General features: G+C 45.3%; 1 protein-coding gene across 14 annotated transcripts in view; it reads left to right on the top strand.

The window, feature by feature from the left end:
• RASAL2 (RAS protein activator like 2) overlaps positions 1–16,932 on the top strand; it is a 150,650-nt gene that overhangs the window by 100,077 nt on the left and 33,641 nt on the right. For 12 of the 14 annotated variants that reach the window (XM_072342611.1, XM_072342610.1, XM_072342613.1 and 9 more), the window contains 2 exons: positions 4,477–4,583; positions 15,325–15,434. In XM_072342611.1, the coding sequence (XP_072198712.1) occupies positions 4,477–4,583; positions 15,325–15,434 (217 nt within the window). Of the gene's footprint in view, positions 1–2,512; positions 3,744–4,476; positions 4,584–15,324; positions 15,435–16,932 lie in introns of those variants that run through there. The other 2 variants (XM_072342617.1, XM_072342615.1) reach the window with 1 other exon arrangement.

The following is a 16,932-nucleotide window of genomic DNA, read 5'->3' as shown; positions in this document are numbered from 1 at the left end:
AGCAGCAAGCTTATGAGCGTTCCAACTCTTCCAAGCAGAGCCCGGAACCCCTTATTTCTTGAAGTGTGTTTGTGAAAAGAAATCCCGAGTCACAAGAAGTCAAGAGCTGCAGGGCTTATTGTGTGCTTGCATTGTAGTTAATCTGTACGACTAATTGGCTTTTTGACAGAGGAGAAAAGAGTGCTGGAGATGGCCTTGAAATCCTTTAGTGCATTCTGGTCCACGGATGTGGCTGCAGTAGGGCAGCCTAGTAAGAGGCCTCTAGGCATCACTGTGTTATAAATGGAAAAGAAGCTGTCTGTGCAAACTGGTTTTGAAAACAGCGTGGCTATTTTCACCTTTTAAGTTGACAAAAAGGAATAATCAATTACCATTTTCTCATAGGTAGCTATGGGAAGGGGGTGAAATTATCGGGGTGGGTGCTTTTTTGGTCTGTGTCAGCTGGGGACGTCTGAATGCCATTGCACCTGAGAGGCGGTCTTTGCCTATAGCCAAGTAATTGGTGGCATTGAACTGGTTTTGTATTTTTCAGTGTTTGTAATTAAGCTAGACTTGGGAGGCGGAATGAATTGATTCTTTTTTATGAATCACATTCTCTGTTCCCTCCAGTCACAGACCAAAGCGCTGTTATATCAGGATGTGCACAGATGAAAAAAGGAAGCCCCAGCCACACCTGCCTTTTATTCCCCTAACCAGGAGCTCACACATCAGCAGTCTGCCCCTTCCCGGCAAAGGCAGCACAAAGATTTCAGAGAGAGATACCTGGAGAATGAACACAGGCACAGATTTTCTTGTTTGCTGCGCAGTATCTGTATCTTGGGACTTGCAGCCGTGGCAAGGATGGGATGCTCTGATGTTTGCTGTGACAGAAACCACGACCAGCCCTTTAGGAGTAATGACAGACAGGAGCTATGCTTGCTAACATGCTCACCCCTTCCTGGCATCCCTGGGTGGGTGCTTGGGGCTCCCATCAGCTCCGACACGTGGCAGGGTCCTTGTGTGACCCATGGCCACTCAATGGCACTGCCTTTGGGGTCAGCAGGACCCCTACAGACTTTGTTTCCATGACCTCATTTACAAGGTCACCAACCTCATTCTTCTCACTCTAACCCCTGAGGATGTTCCTTTGTTCCTGATTGCTTTCCCTGCCCTTCTCCAATCCGTTTCTAATTCAGAAAAATGGAGATGGAGTAGCAAGCACCGTCGTGCAAGGCAGGGGGGTTGTTTCAGCTTTCCTTATGTTAGAATACAAATTCCCACAGAAGTGAGGGTTTGGGTTTGAAGTGACCAGAGCACAGAGCAGTGGGAAATTCAGGTGGAGCCAGAGAGTCACCTCCTGGCTGGAGGTCAGGGACTCACAGTGCAGCCCAGCAAAGCGAGCTGGAGTGTGACATGGGAAGAGCAGTGCAATGCAAACGGGTGCAGAGAGCACTACCAGCCTGTGTCCCTGGGCACTGCCCTGCAGCCATCCCAGCCTGACCGACTCCTGGGACTAGTGCAGCACCAAGTTCTTTATTTGCATAAGTGTTTATTTGCATAAATAACTCTGCGGATCACCAATAAGCGAGGTGATAAATGAAAAGTGTCCCATAGGGACGTCTGCAATTCATTGGTTTGATGGAGTTTTCTATTTGAGGGTGAAAAGGGGAAGAGCTGTCTGCTTCTTTTTTTTCTCTCCCAGAGATTGAGAATGGGTGAGGAGAGCTTCAGACTGTTTATCCATAGAAACGGTGTGATTTAGCTGTGGTCCTGGTCCCTGAGAGTGAGCAATGCAAAGAGCAGTTGTGATTTAATACTGAGCCGAGGAGAGGTGCATTGATTTTTACAGCAGGTGAGGATTATGCAAGAGCAGCCTCCAGCACTGCCTGTGCAGTCGGGGAGGAAACCATCTCATTTTTTGCCTGCTAGTGACAGTATAGATTCGTATTTACTTTTTACACAGCTCAGCAAAAATAACCGCTCTATGGGCATCACAGCAGAGTGCCATTGGCCGGTGATTCTGAGTTAACCTGTCTTGACAATTCTGCTGTAAGTGGGTCCTGTTTTGTCCTGGGGACTGAGCACGTTGTCAGTTTGCTCTTGCTTTTTGGAGGAGAAGGGAAGGTAGTTGTATTTTTAGGTTGTTACAGGCACCTTACGAGCAACTCCCTTTCCCACTCTGAGTGCAGCAGAAACTCATTGCATTGATGGAGCCTTATTGTTTCGTTGGCTGAGAACCCGCATTGCTCTGGGGTGTACGTGGAGGGAAGAGGAAGAAGGTGAGGAGAGCCAGCAGGTCCCCGCTGTCACTTCTCAGCTCTTCCTGCTTTGAACACCAACTTTTTGCTGAGCTCCCCCAGCTCTGAGTGACCACCTCTTGTTGCAAACAGGGGAGCTTGGGCTCCAGCTTTCATTTATGACTCAGCAAAGCTAACAGGCTGTGTTAAATTACCGAAGCGGCTTTGATGTGATTTCCTGTGGGTGAGGAGCAGAGCAAGCCAAGCCTATTACGTTTCTCATTACTAGCTGATCTAAAAGGAAAGGTGCTCGCCTTGCTCCCCAGCTCCGACTGCATACATCATTCCTGTTTGCTTTCATTACGTTTACAATGAGAGCAGCAGCAGCCGTCATTAAATCCTACATAACACAGCTCCCTTTGGGAGTGCGGGGCTTCAGGATAGAAGCTGTCTTAGGGGAAGGGGGTGGCAAGGAGGAGCACACCTGGGATAAACCCAGCAGCCTTCCGAGGACTGGGGCTGCTGCTGCTCACTGGCACTGACCCCACTCCAGGCATTCTGTTCCCTACAGTACCCAAGGGGAATCAGCCACCCTCCAGCACCGGGACGGGCTCAGCACCGAGGGAGGAATTGCCCCGACACTGTTCTGCAGACTGGGGTGCAGCACTGTTCCTGCCCCATCCCTGTGGCCGGCAGCACGGCTCTGCTCTGCCTGTTCTCCAGGGGCAGCTGTGCCGTGCCCTGCCGTGTGCTCAGCAGCTCAGCAGCATCTCCTACCCAAGTGCCAGAGGTCTGGTTGGTTAAGGGAGAAATATCCCAGGGTGAGCCACGAGCACTGCAGGGTCCGGCTGCCCTTGCCTCTCAGAATGCTCCATTTTGTTGCTCTCCGAGTATCCACAGGAGATGCGTGTCTTAACGCTGCTGAAATCACAGTCTGCTGTTCCAAGGCATCACGAGCAGTTCTGTCTCCAAAGAAGGCTTCTCTCACCTTTCCTTCAGTGATTTCACCATGCAGCTCCCGTGGCACCAGCTGGCTGCCCGTCTCTGCACGGCTTCCTTGCTGCTCACCATCAGGAGACGCAGGGAAATTTTCTGTAACGGAGGGAAGCCGGCAGTTGGGCGTCTGTTAATAGCCTGAAAGTAACTAATGAGGATGTGCAGTCGGAGCGATTGATTGAATAGCTGCAGTCCTGTGCTCCCTTTTCACTCGCTCTCTCCCTGCTTGCTGTGGCAGGGAGGGGGAGCGGAGCCCCGGCGTTCTGCTGGGTGGAAGTAGCACGGATCCCCAGGGCCGGGCAGCCAGAAATGGAAGTTTAAACCTCATCTGTCTCCTGGAAGGAAAACGGCAGGAGAAGGGACGACCCTGTCTGGAGTCATGCTTTATTCCTCTTCGTTAAGGCTCGGCATTTAACAATGGACTTTCTGCTAGGAAGTAATTTTCTCCCTCCCCTCGCTAGGATGGTTTGTGGAGCTGTGTTCCTTTAAGTCTGGTGATCGAGCCGGAGATGGGCAGCACTTGTGACAAAGGTATCTGTGTGTGTCTGTGTGCATCTCGCTAAATATCGAAACCCACATAACATGGTATGTGTGCCTTTGTTTGTGACATTTTGTCGGTAGTGTATATATACTTTGTGAGCCAATAGAATCAGATACAAGTGTATGTTTTTTAATGAGTATTTGTGCTCATCAGATCTCAGCCTGCGTGGATTTAGGATGCTGAAGTCGTATCTTAGTAAGGTCATATTGCTAGAATGAGAAGTTGACCTATTTCTTTATATCTGCAGAGATATAAGCCGTGTTGCCCAGGCAGCTATGCGTCTTCTGATGGTGGTTGTATGGCCCTGGCAAGTTGTGTGATCACAGGAGACCAAACTTTGACCTTTGTCCAAGCTGTGACTAGCACTGAATTTCCTGGTGTCTCGATCTTAGTTGTCAGCTGATGACTGCATCGCTTATGTTAAAAAAAAAAGAAAAAAGGGGAATTTTGTCTTTTCTGGTTAGCATCTCAGAAACAGCGATGTATGTGTGGGTATTGATCTTCACCAGCGCTTTTATTGCCTCTTGCCTCCAATCAAGTCAGATTCACAACCCTGAATCTGTCAGTGGAAATGCCGTTGTAATGTAGGAGGTAAATAAGACATAAAAACTAGGTGAGTGTAATTCAGCAGCCCAGCGTGCACTTGAAACTTTGCTGAGGCACAGAACCCGACTGATCCCCACCCCCTGCACTCATTCACCTCCTTTTTCTTTTCCTCCTTAGAGGTCCCAGCAGAGAGATCTCCTCGCAGACGGAGCATCTCCGGGACCAGCACGTCTGAGAAAACCAACTCCATGGATGCTGCAAATACCTCTCCTTTCAAAGTATCGGTAAGTGTGCCCTTCCTGCACGGGGGGAATTGTGCTCAATGAATAGGAGGAGATTCAAATATCAACAGTGGGATCTGAAAAATGAGTAATTAGTTACTTTTGGTAGAGCAAGAAGTGTTGGTATGTCTTGTGAAATACCGGTGAGATTTCTGGTACATCTATAGTTTGTTGCTTCTTGTTGGATTGATCTAACGCTGGAAATACAGAACATCAATCTCAGTGTGGGCAGCAAGCTATATAAATACCTGTGTAACTGCTGCCAGGGATTGCATTCCGTATTTGATTAGGCAGAAAGTTCCTTTAGGTAGGCAATAGTGTGTTGTTTTACCCTCAGGTCAGTGAGCTACATACAAAACCAAAACGGCTTTATAGTTTACTTGGGAGCAGGTGAAATCTCTGCAGGTGCCTTAATTGCTCTTTATCTCTTCAGCTTTTGTTGCGAGTTCAGTTGGCTGAGAGTCTGCATGAAACGTTTTCAGCTGGTGTGGATGTTCTTGCCAGTGTCAGCCTGTGGTCAGTTTAGCCAACAACACAAAAGCTTTTTTTATTATCAGACCGAGGGCAAATGCCTCAAGTTAAAATGAGAGGCTCAGTAAGCCTTCAACAATAGGTTCTCGTGATTTAAACATCCAACTTGAATGTTATGTATGTTTTCAATCTCTCTCTTTTTTTTTTTGCAAGAAATCTGTCTCTTTTAAAACCTGTGGAAATAAGTTACGTAGAGAACTCTGGTTTTGCTTATATTCTCTATGGACGTGGGTCCCATTTCTATGCCTCAATGTATACGTTCTTGCCTTGTTTTAGATAACATCCCCATTAAGCACGTTTCTTAGCCTGCCTTAATCAAAACCCAACGCTTATATCTAACTTGTATGTTGTGTCATCTTTAAAAATGGAAATGGGAATTAGAAACATCAGCTGTGAATTTGATGAGGGCTATTTAAATTATAAAAGGGTTAAGACTGATCAGAGGGTACAGAACATATGTCAGGATTTATTGGAATTAAGAAAGGTAATACTGCAAAGGGCTGTTCCGTAGCTCTTCCTGACTTCTGTCAATGGGTGGTGAATATGCTGGATGTCCACGCTTGGTTCCTTTTTAGAGTCATTGAATGATACCAATTGGAAGGGACTTCTGGAACTCTCTGATCCAGTTCCCTCCGCAGAGCTCGACAGATTTACATCAGGTTGCTGAGGGTGTTCTGCAGGCAGGTTTGGAAAGCCCCCAAGGATGCAAGTTGGATGCCTTGCTGGGCAGCCTGCTCCAATGTTTGGTTTCCTATTGTGAAGGATATTTCTTTTGTAGAGGCTTTCTTGTTGGATTGTAATTGTAATTTCCAATATCTACAGAAGAACTGAGCGTCACATTTTAATCTAGCAAAAAAAATAACTGAATTAACAGATGAAACAGAACACATTGTTTACCCTGGAGGAGAAAAGGTTTGGGGGGAAATCTTCACACTGTGTGCAGGTACCTGATGGCAGGGGGTAAAGGAAACAGACCCAGGCTGTTCAGAGAAGGGGTGATGAGTACAACGTGAAATACAAGGAATTTCACTTAATTGTAAGAAAAATCTTTTTTTACTATGAGGATGGTCACACACTGCAACAGGTTACCCGTCCAATGAGATTCTGAAGTCTTCTTCCTCAAAGACTTATTCAAAACCTAACTGGACACACGGTGCTCTTGCTTGAGTTAAGCTCTAAGAAGGGGGCTTGGAACAGACAGTCTGTAGAGGTGCCTTCCCAGTTCAGCTGTTCTGAGATGCTAAGAACTACCCATCACTTCAGTGATCTCTTTTCTGGGCAGTGCTTCTTGAGGCAGAAAGGGCCTCAGTGTAGTTACATGTGAAGCTATCACAAGTCTATTATCTTAGGTTCTAAGAATTTCATTCCAATCCCATGGTCCACACAGGAGGACTTATGAACTTGGAGGCAAAGCCTGGCTGTTTCCTTCTTTGTTCATAAGAAATTCTGTCATCTTTGTCTTCATGTATAAGTTATTGCCATGTGCTGTGGTTGGAGTCTTTACCTAACTGCAAGCTGCATAACCAGAGTGTTTGGTGACTATCTGAACTGTTTCTCTCTTTTTTTTTTTTCCTCCTTGTTCCCATTTTTTGCTTATTCTTTAACATTAATCCAATCTTAAAGTAATGTTTCTTAGTTCCCGCTTCCTTTCTAAATAAGAACTTTGCAAAATGTTCCTCATTTTCCCCATTGGTTTATTGTGCTATTTAGGACTCTGGCAAACGGGTGAGGTAGTGGCACATGGCTGCATTTCTTGGGCATAAACCAGGAGACATCTAGAAGCTCTTTGTGCCACATGTAGCTGCTTTGTCTGTCTGGCCACCTGTATACCCAGCAGCATAATGCATCCTGCCGTCCTTCTCACAGGGACAAAGCTTCTGACTTTGTAGGTTTTGTTCCGAATGGTCCATTTACGTGTTGTTACTCCTTGGCAGGTTGTGGTGCAGGTGGGGGCTGAGATCACACTCTTTTAAAACATGCCAACTCCGGATCTGCTTAAAAGAGCAAGCTGCAATCAGAAGTCAGGTTGCTTAAGAATACAGATGAGCTCAAATCAAAGCTACAGAAATAATATACCCATTAACCCTATTGAGTGGATGACAGCACAGGAGAGGAGGACTTGTGTTTCTTTGGTTGTTGCCTTCCAGACTCCCCAGCTCTCAGAAGCAGGGAGGGCATTTGAACACCTCGTGGAAGTCTCTGATTGGTGGGCTGGGAAGAGCTTTGAGTGAAGGATGGAAGTGGGACCTGTAATGGCTTTAAAAGGGCTTGTGCAAGGTGTCCTCTGTGCTTGGCAGGGGTTTGTCATATGCAAAAAGGAAATGAATAACACCAGAAGCTGCTGTTTTGTTTCTCCAATTGCTGACACTTGCTCTGTGGGTTGGAGGGCTGCAAGCAGCTGCAGGGTAGTGCTGTTTCAGTTCTGTCTGTAGACCTGACTCTGTGCCGTACCTCTTCTTCTCCATGCTAAAGCTTCCTCACAGAAAGCAGCTTAAGGCAGGGGACAGCTTAACCTTCATCCATAGTGATGAAGAATTATGCTGAGACTTCCATAATAAGTTGCTTTTACAGCTTTTTAAGTTTGCATATCAGTAAAGCTATTTAAATCTATCTTCTCAGTCGGGCAGTGGCTTCCAGCATACTCTGTGCCATTTTTTCCCTTCGAATGCCAGGCTGTGATACTCCCTCAGAACGAGACATCTGTTTTTTTAATGCTGCTAATTGGCATTTGTTTGGCATCTGGAATTTGGATTCAGAACAGCGTAATGGCCTTTAAGCAAACGTTTCCTTGACGAGACATTTATTTTAATGTCTTCAGTGGCAGTGGTCAATGAAGGATTTATTTCAAGGAGCTGACGTGTAAAGCTCAGGAAATTTGCCTTCCGACCTCTTCCATGTGCATTGGAGGAGAAGAGGTATATTTACACTTGGTACCCACCCTCAGGACCAATCACTCATGGATCAACATAAGAATGTGCTTTTTCTGGTTCCATTTCACCTAGGGATGCACAGTGGTCCCTGCTGACACTATGCAACACATACAGAGGTGGGAGCTCCCATTGCTTCTCCTTCCCCTTTCTTCCCTACTTCCCCAAACATCATCCCCTGCAGTGACATTGGTCTCTATCTGGGTTCGGTTGTGCTAAGTGCCACGTGGCAGGTTCCACTGTGTCTGTGCGGAGTATTGGTACAGGAGGGAATGCCATGTAAGGAAAGAAGATGGAGAGGGGAAGTGTGTACGCATGCTCTCACATTCAGACAGCTGTGTGCTGTTTATAGAGATTCGTATATAGGAAAAGTCATATTTTTAATAATGGATATTACTTGATTGAGCAAATAGGAAGACAGACGGAACTGGCTCAAAGTAGGCACCATGACGCATAGGTGGGCGAGAAACCAGCTTTTCCCTTCCCACGCACTACATGTCCTGGCAGTGTCTCAGTCTCAGTGCATCCCGTTCCCTACTGTTGCACTGCCGGGCTGTGTTCTCACATTGCTCTGCCATTGGGCTGGATGGTTTCAGACCTCCTGGTGTGGTAGGGTGGAGGGGCTGTCAGTGGACTGTTCTTCAGGCTTGTGGCACACCATCTAGTTTGGCTTTTTTGGATATGGTTGTTAGTGAATTGTTACTGCAAACAATGTATCATTTATGGTTATTAGTTTAAAAAAAAAACAAAAAACAAAAACAACAACAAAACAAAAAACAAGGGACAAAAAACCACAGTCTGTGAAGTAAATAAAATGATTTTTATAGGAATCCTGTGTGAATGTGATGGGAAGACTGATCCTTACTGCTTGCCTTCCTTGGTTTGCTTTCGGTCGAGAGTATAATTGGATCTATAGGAATGCAGCCTCTTTGCTTTTTAAGAGTACTGCTAAATGGAACAGAAGACAATGCAGCCAGCCTAAGTGAAGGTCAAAGCCTGATGAGATCTCACGGCTGCCCAGCCTCATCTTTTATGCAGTCAGCAAGATTGTTGCTTCTCCCAAGCGCTGCTCCGCTGCCGTCATGCTGCCAGGTTAAGACAAGCGATCTTCCCTGGCCGTGTGACTTGATGGCCTACAAGTGCATATTTTTAATTCCGCGACAGCACCAATGCAGAGCTGGGGCTGCTGATTTACATTAATGTGAGGCATCTCAGCATCCTTCATGAAAAAGCTGCTCAGAGCTGTCCTCCCTGTTGTAAGATTAACATTTCTCCTTCCTGCGCTCGCTCTGTCTTTCCTCACAATAGCACATTTGTTTAAAGCTGCTTTAATCTCCTGCCTGATATGATGCTTTAGGTTTGCTGGCCGTTATTCCACAGGTCTGTGTCTTCAAGGGAAAAAATGGAAGTTTGGCCATCCCCAGGATGCTCATCAGGTTCTCATCTGTGCCTTTATTCTGGGATAAAGGCCCTTCAGAGGCTCCGCAGCCTTCACAGCATCCTTCTGCCAAGGCAGATTTGTTTGTAACTTCAGACTGTTCAGGCTGAGTCTAACAGTAGCAGATCCAGCCTGGGATACCGTCTGGTGGAACTCAGCTGCAGGAGCATTGGATGTAAACCTGACTTCATCCAATTCCCCCGCGATTAGTGTAGGGCACTATGAAAGTGGAACCTTTAACACCTGGTCACATCCCAGTCTGTCCTTGGTTTATCTGTGCTTGAATGCGTACCAACTCATTCATTCTGTTCTTCACCTCTAAATCACGGCCTAGCCAAGTTACACACACTTTAATGAAAGCATTCTCTGCAAATCAGCCTTTCTGGCCCTTTTATCACCTTTCTTGCTGCTTTTCCATTTTAAATACCCTCCCATTGACTCAGGCAGTTCTTCAGCTGAAGTTCACAGGGATGTGTGTTATCAGCTTCTAATTGCTCACAACCCCTTGTGTTATTTCTGTGTCCTTGCTGGCCCTTGCTTCACCTCCTAATTTAATACAGCTCAGCATAATTAATGCGCTGTTTAACTTTTCTTCCAGATCATTAACAAAGATGTTAAACAGAAGCAATGTGCCGCTATCCCCACCACATCCCATCGGAGTGTTCCTTCCACCTTGATACCTTATCATTTGTCATAATTGCTCTTTGTAGATATTCCTGCAGCCAGCTCTCAGGTTTGTGTTACTAGCTTTGACCAAGCTCGCTTCCATTAATTTTCCTAATTGCTACGGCTGCTGTGTTATCTGAAGGTTTTCTGGATTGCTGGGCTGCTTACAGGCGGGATGCCAAGCAGGAAGAGTCCAGCTCACAGGAATTTTTGCCTCCTTCCTTGCATAAGGACCACAAAATGCAGCCCCTTGCGTCCTGCCGGGGCAGGCTGGATATTCCCTCCCTCCCTGCATATTGGTTTTCAAGGGTGATCTTCTCCCATGCTGGTGTCGCGTGTCTGAAGGCTGCCCCATGTGGGATGCCTGCCTGGATTGCAGGCTGTAGCCCTGCCCAGCTATGTGGCAGCTCTTGTTTCTTCATGAATTTTTCAGCATGATCCCCAGCTCTTGGAAATGTGATTCCTTCAGTACTTTTTGACTGCATATTACGCAGACCACGTGGAACCTTCAGATACTCATCATTAAAAGATACATTATCAAGGTATCCCTCTCCATGCTCTGTTTCCATTCCTTTCCTTTTCTTGCGACTGTCTCATCCCATTCTGCATCCCTCCTGTGGCAGGAGGCAGTTTTTCATTGGAGAGCTGGAGCTGTTATCTGGCCAAATCTGCAGTGCTGTCCCATCAGGGGAAAAATATCTTCCTGATCCTTGCTGTTGATCAGCTTGTGTCCTGGAGCATGATAATTGCTCACTCCTGTTATTTTTAAACCTGACTAATGCAGCTACATATGTTGTTCTTCCTTATATAAACACGTAATCCTTTTTTAATCTTGCTGAAAAATGTGTCTGTATAATATCTTGTGGAAGAGAATTCTGCCAGCTGATTTATGGATAGCATTAGGAAAGGTCTCCTGACAATCACTCACATTTGCTGCCTCTCATGCGGAGATGCCCCTCGGTTTTGTTATGTAACGGACCGCACAAGGGGCTTACTTAATTTCCATTCTATTTGTTTGATACATCTCTAATCCCTTCTTCCTTTTATTTCCAAAATGAATAATCAGTCTTTAAAATACATCTTTGCTAAATCCTCCTCTTGTCTGCCTGTAATCAGTTTTCACTTCTGGAGTTCAGTTTTGTTCCGGTTTTGCTGCGGAGATGAGAAGATCAGAGAAGAACAGTGCATTAGTGTGGAAGCAGCGGCACATTTACGTAATACCACTTTATTTTGCTTTGTTTATCCTTCATGCATCCCAGCAGTTTTCAGTGTCCTCTGCCTGTGCAGGAAGCACCTCTTCATAGCATGCTTCCAGCTGATGGACAGGCTTTGGGGTGTCCCAAGACACCACCTTGCCCTTTCTATTACCACACAGGTGGATGTGCAGTGGGTTCCATCTGCTTTCCCACTACAGGAGCGGCCCAGAGCTTTTTCAGAGGTGCTGATAATGGGTTCATAAGCAAACCTTTGCTAGTTACATGTTTCTTTGCTCTGCAGGAGGTAGGAAGTAAGCTTCATCAGCATCACGTTCGCTCCTAATCCTTGGAGCACCCTGCTAGTTTATGTGCCCATTTTATGATCTGGCACTCTTCCCCCACCTGTCAGAGCCTTGCAGCATCCCTGGCACCTGAGAGCATTTTCACTTGGCTCTATTTATTTTTTTTCTTGGTTGCTGCTTGTGAGCAACTTTAAGAAATGAGGTGCTTCATAATGAGCAGCAGTTGGGAGGTGGTTCTGCTGCCGTCCGGAGCCATCAGAGTGTTATCTTTGTAACTCATCCAATCCTTCCCCTCCGAGAGGACAAGTCTTGCTGCTCTGGAAATGAAGTTGCCCACCTGCTGTTATTAATAATGCATTAGTGCTGCTCATCGAGAAACATAAATGTTCAAGACATATTGCAAGCTTCCAAAAGACAATGTGTTTGCCTCCAGAAATGCACAGCGCAGGTAGCAGTGCTCACAGCACACTATGTAGGACCTTCCTTATCATCACCCATTTCACTCTGGCTTCTCTGCTTTGAAAGTTCTGCTAATAACGTTGTGTTTTATTGATTGATAATTCCTATTATAGTTATCTTTATTTTTTTCTATCGGTTCCTGGGTGAATTAACCTTTGACTTTTGTAACGACAAAGAGATCCATTATTTATTATGCATTGTCTGCTCTCTCTGAAACGGAGAACCAGTGCTTTTCTACTGTGTCCCTTTTCCATCTCTCTTCCCCTAAACCCATGGCTCTGGGACAGATTTGCCCTGAGCTTTGTCCTGTTAGATGACAACCATCATATCTCTTTTCTCAGGCATCGTTGCACTGAGGTATAAGAACCAAGCATTAGTATTTGGTGTTGAAGTAAGCATTTAAGACAAATATCCAGTCAGTAGGATAGGAAGTAAGGCTTTGATGCGTTGTTTTTTGACAGTATGAACTATATTAAAGTTGGCAGAAAGAAAGATAAACTTTTTCTTCACTTAGTCAGTGTTTGTTACAGATTCGTTTTGCATCTCCGCATACCTTTCATAACTGTAGTCAGCATTTAAAAGGATTTCCCTTGGCAAATGGAAGCTGAAAAGCTCTGCTCAGACCTGGCACGTGAATTCTTTGTGCTGCTCCCAGGTTGTCCATCTGTAAGCACTGCCAGCAAGGTGCAGAGAACAGGTATTCCAGACGCTGCGTTTTGAGGCTCCCCGGTAGGCAGGCACTTTGTTTGATTAGTTTTTATTATCAAGTCTATTCTCACCCTTTATTTTATCTTTATTTTTTTGTGTGTGTGTGCTCTGTTCAACCAGAGATAAGGGATCATCTATTAAGGAACAGATGATGTTCAATTAAACCCGGTACTTGTTTCACTAATGTAATAGCAATGCCAATTTGCAGTTGTGCATGCGCACAGAAATGAATCTTCACGGTCCCTCTCTGAGTGGGATTTGGAGCGATTCAGTCCAAATCCTTTTTCACCCCTGCTGAACGGGGTCAGCTTTGTCTTGTTTGTCCTTAAGGGGAGAAAACCATTTTATTTCGTGTTTGCAATCTGAGTAGCCTAAGAGGTACTGGAACGAAGCCAGAGTCCACCAGATCCGAATCCCTGTAGCTGGGTTTGTTACCTTTTGTGCTGAGAGGTCAGAATATATGAAAGTGCCTTTGAAAGTGCTTTACATCTTCTACTTGAATTCCAGCAATGGCCCCAAGAGAAGCACAAGAGCATCTATTGATTACAGGTTTTTTTCAAAGGCACTTTTCAATTCCAGGACCAAGAAAAGTGCAGGAACATGGGTAGGGTTTGAGTGGCATACTCAGCTAATAACACTTTCTCCTTTCTGGCAGTGCCTTCTCTCCCAGCACACTAGGTTGTTTTTTGTTTCTGGGATATTTACTTTTTTTTTTTCTTCAGGTTTTTTGGGGTGGTTGTTGTTTTTTTTTTTTTGTGTCTTGGTATCAAGGCCTTTTCTTTTACACTTTATTTTCTGTTGCTGTAGAAATAGCAGCTTTCATCCCTCAGGAGCCTCCTGGCTGGCAAGCCTCACCAACTGAAGGGCAGCCTTAAATGCAGCACTATGTCTAGATGCATAAAAAAACACTCCTCCTTCCCTTGTCCCACGTGGTATCGTCCCATAGGCCATGTGGCAGCCGTATTTCTCTGAACTGCCCGTGGGCTGTGGTGTGAGCGAGCAGGTTGTTCACTACACAATATTTAGGAGAGGACGATCTGCGTGTGCTTGGTATCCAGCCAGCTTCGGGCATGGATGAGGTTTTAGTAATATATCACCCTCCAAATCTAATGAAGCAGTGTTAAGAAGGAGTGCGAGGAGATGGAGAACTCGTGCAACTTGCCCATCAGCCTCTGTGTAGGGCACAGGTGTACGATGATATTGGGATTAGGTTATAGGAGTGGAAGAAGGGAAAACTGTAAAAGGCCCAAGCATAACAGAATGAGGAAAGGCAGTGGGGGTTGAGGAAGGATGTGCATGTTTAAAAGGAAGAGGATAGATTTCATTTATTTATTTGTTAGAAGAAGCACTGAAAGCATGGGAACATAACGGCAAAAACAGAATTGGAAAATTGATTTGGAGCTGCCTGTAGATGAACCTGGCCAAACGCTGGCTTTGCCATTTGGAAGCAACTTTGTCCTCCAGCAATTAATCTGGCAGCTCTGATTAGAACAGGGTAGCAGCCCCCTCCTTTGGATGCCATCAACAAACCTCTTTTTCTTCCTGAAGAGGTGAAAGAGATTTTTCAGACTAAGAGATTGCAGATAATGTTTCCTTGTGTTGTGTTGGCCTAATTTGTACAAGTCTGTAAAATGAGCGAGTTGGATGCTTCCATCTGGTCAAGTCACCTGCAGCCAATAAAACACTCTTGCTTTGTCGGTGTTTTCTGCGTAGGGAGGAACAGAAGACCTTGTCTGTCTCCAGTTTGCTGAGCTCTGTATTACAGCAGGCAGCTGTGGGCAACATCTGTCACCCGCCCCAAATGCAGCTGAAGGGTTTGCCTTACAAACTGTGTTTAGAAGTAGCTGTGCTTGACTTCTAGCCTAGAGAAACATCGAGGGCGGGATGAAGGGCTGGCTCCAGCTGGCAGTTGCTGTCAGTAGACTTTTACAAGGCTGGAGATCTGCTGGGTCAATCCACCAAAAGAAAATCCATTTTGAGCAAATTCTATCAGCTGGCCTTATAAGGTTCTTAACAAACATGGTTTCACTTGCATGCATTTGGTCTAGCTCCTGACAGCAGCGCTCTGTGCAGCTGTTCTGTGAAGGAGCAGGATGGACTCAGCCAGAGAAATGCTGCTTAATCCCATGGACTAAGAAACTTCATATTTGCTTTGATTGTGCCAAAGAATGTATGTGCATGCATGCTTGCAGCTCCTGGAAATATTTTGACAGGATATGTCTCTGCATGTTGCATAAAGTAATTCAAAGAGATATAGGAGCCTTTTGGTCTTTTGTATGGTAGCTGTAATTCATTGAAATGCACCTGCAGCACGAGAAGTGCTAATTATTGCAATTTGAAGCCGTCACATATGGGAACTGTCATTAATAACATAGTCCCACCTTTCTTCCTGCCCAGAGGAATCCCAATGCAGCACATTCCCCACAATCAGCAGGAATTTCTGCCACGTTCAGACTGGGTGATGGTGCAGTGATTGATTTATTACTGGCATCTCACTTGTATGACTTCTCATTCCAGGGCTTCTTCAGTAAACGTCTGAAAGGGTCCATCAAGAGGACAAAGAGTCAGTCAAAGCTGGACAGGAACACAAGTTTCCGCCTCCCATCCCTCCGTAATGCTGATGACAGGTAAGGGTCAGTGCATCTCCCATGAATGGGGCTGAATGGTATGTTAGAGGTTGTTTTTCTTATTTACTATACAATGTATCTGTGATTCTATGATGTATCATTCACATAGGACTGAAATCTTTTACTGCAGTTGACAGCTGACAAAAAGCAAAGTTCAGTTTAAGCATCTAAACTCAAATACCTTCATCTGCATCCATCCTCAGGAAAGTGCAGACTTGAAATTTCATGATACAATACCATTGGATTGATTGGCTCTTATAGAACCTTGCTTTGATCCATGTGGCGCTGGTCCGCAGATCAGTGCAGTGGCCAGAGTGAGGATTGTGCTGGTGCAAGCAGATCAGTTCAGCTAGCACAGGCAGAGTCCAGGGATGTGCGGTGCAGTTCAGGTACATTAAAAGTCCTTGCTAATGTCAGGAGATGCTGTAGCTGCTGCAGTGCAGAGTCCTGCAGGGAACAGATGGTCTGTTATGCAGAAAACTGGGAAACCTGGTAACTGTTGTCCATCTTGGTATATTCTGCTTGTTTTGCTTCTGTCTGCTGGTTCAGGCTTGAGTGGATCATATGTGAGGCAAGCAAATGTTCATCTTATGCATTTTTTTTCTCTAACTACTTATAAAGTGTCTTGATTGTCTTCATTAAACGTTGCTGTGTGTTATATTTCACAGCAACCCAGCAGGAGAACTAGAATGAGTGCAAAATAAGTTGCCCTGTACTTAAGGCCATGACAGGCTTCTCCAATTTTACGCTGTTTAGTGCATTTTCCCTTCTCCTGTAGCTGAGCTGAACTCATTAGTTGCATCTGTCATGCTGTGCTGCTTCAATCAATGGCCCTATCCTCCCCAGCTGAAAGGCAGCACCATAAAATCATGGAGATAGCAAGGCTTCAGGTGTTAGGGGTCTTGTTACCTCCGTGACTTACAGAACAGGCTGTTGTTGCTCCTCAGTCATGGCGACGTCCACCTCTTCTGTTTGAAGTCCAGTTTGTGGTGGGTGGCTTTTTGGTTTGTTGCGTAACTGCCTATTTTCAGGGAGTTGCAGCTTTGCTATAAAAAGCAACTTAGTGAACAAAAGCATGTGAAATAAACCACCCTCTGATAAAAGTACCTGTTATTTTTACTGTTGTTGGCTTGGTGTTTTGTAATGCAGAAATGTTTTTGCCATAACAAATGTATTTATCTTTCCCTCGCTTGGTTCTCACACTAAGCGTGGACTGATGATGCTTTCTGTTGTACTGTAAGGGAAATGCTGTCATTTTGGGAAAGCCAATAAATGTAGCTATAATTAATACCTACTACTTGAAGAAAAAGCCACCTTCTCTTTCATACCAGTTCACTCCTTGCTGTTGTGGGCATGAGTTGTGTCACCTAAACCCTCTGGCTGTTTCAGTAGCATCACATCACAGAATCACAGGGTTTGGAAGGAACCACTGGAGATCATGCACTGTGTAGTGATGGCGTTAGGCATAGCCAGTCACATCAACCCTCCTAGGTATGGA

The sequence above is a fragment of the Excalfactoria chinensis genome, chromosome 8, assembly GCF_039878825.1.
Source record: "Excalfactoria chinensis isolate bCotChi1 chromosome 8, bCotChi1.hap2, whole genome shotgun sequence".
Taxonomy (NCBI): domain Eukaryota; kingdom Metazoa; phylum Chordata; class Aves; order Galliformes; family Phasianidae; genus Excalfactoria; species Excalfactoria chinensis.
This window is presented reverse-complemented; position numbering and strand designations above follow the sequence as displayed.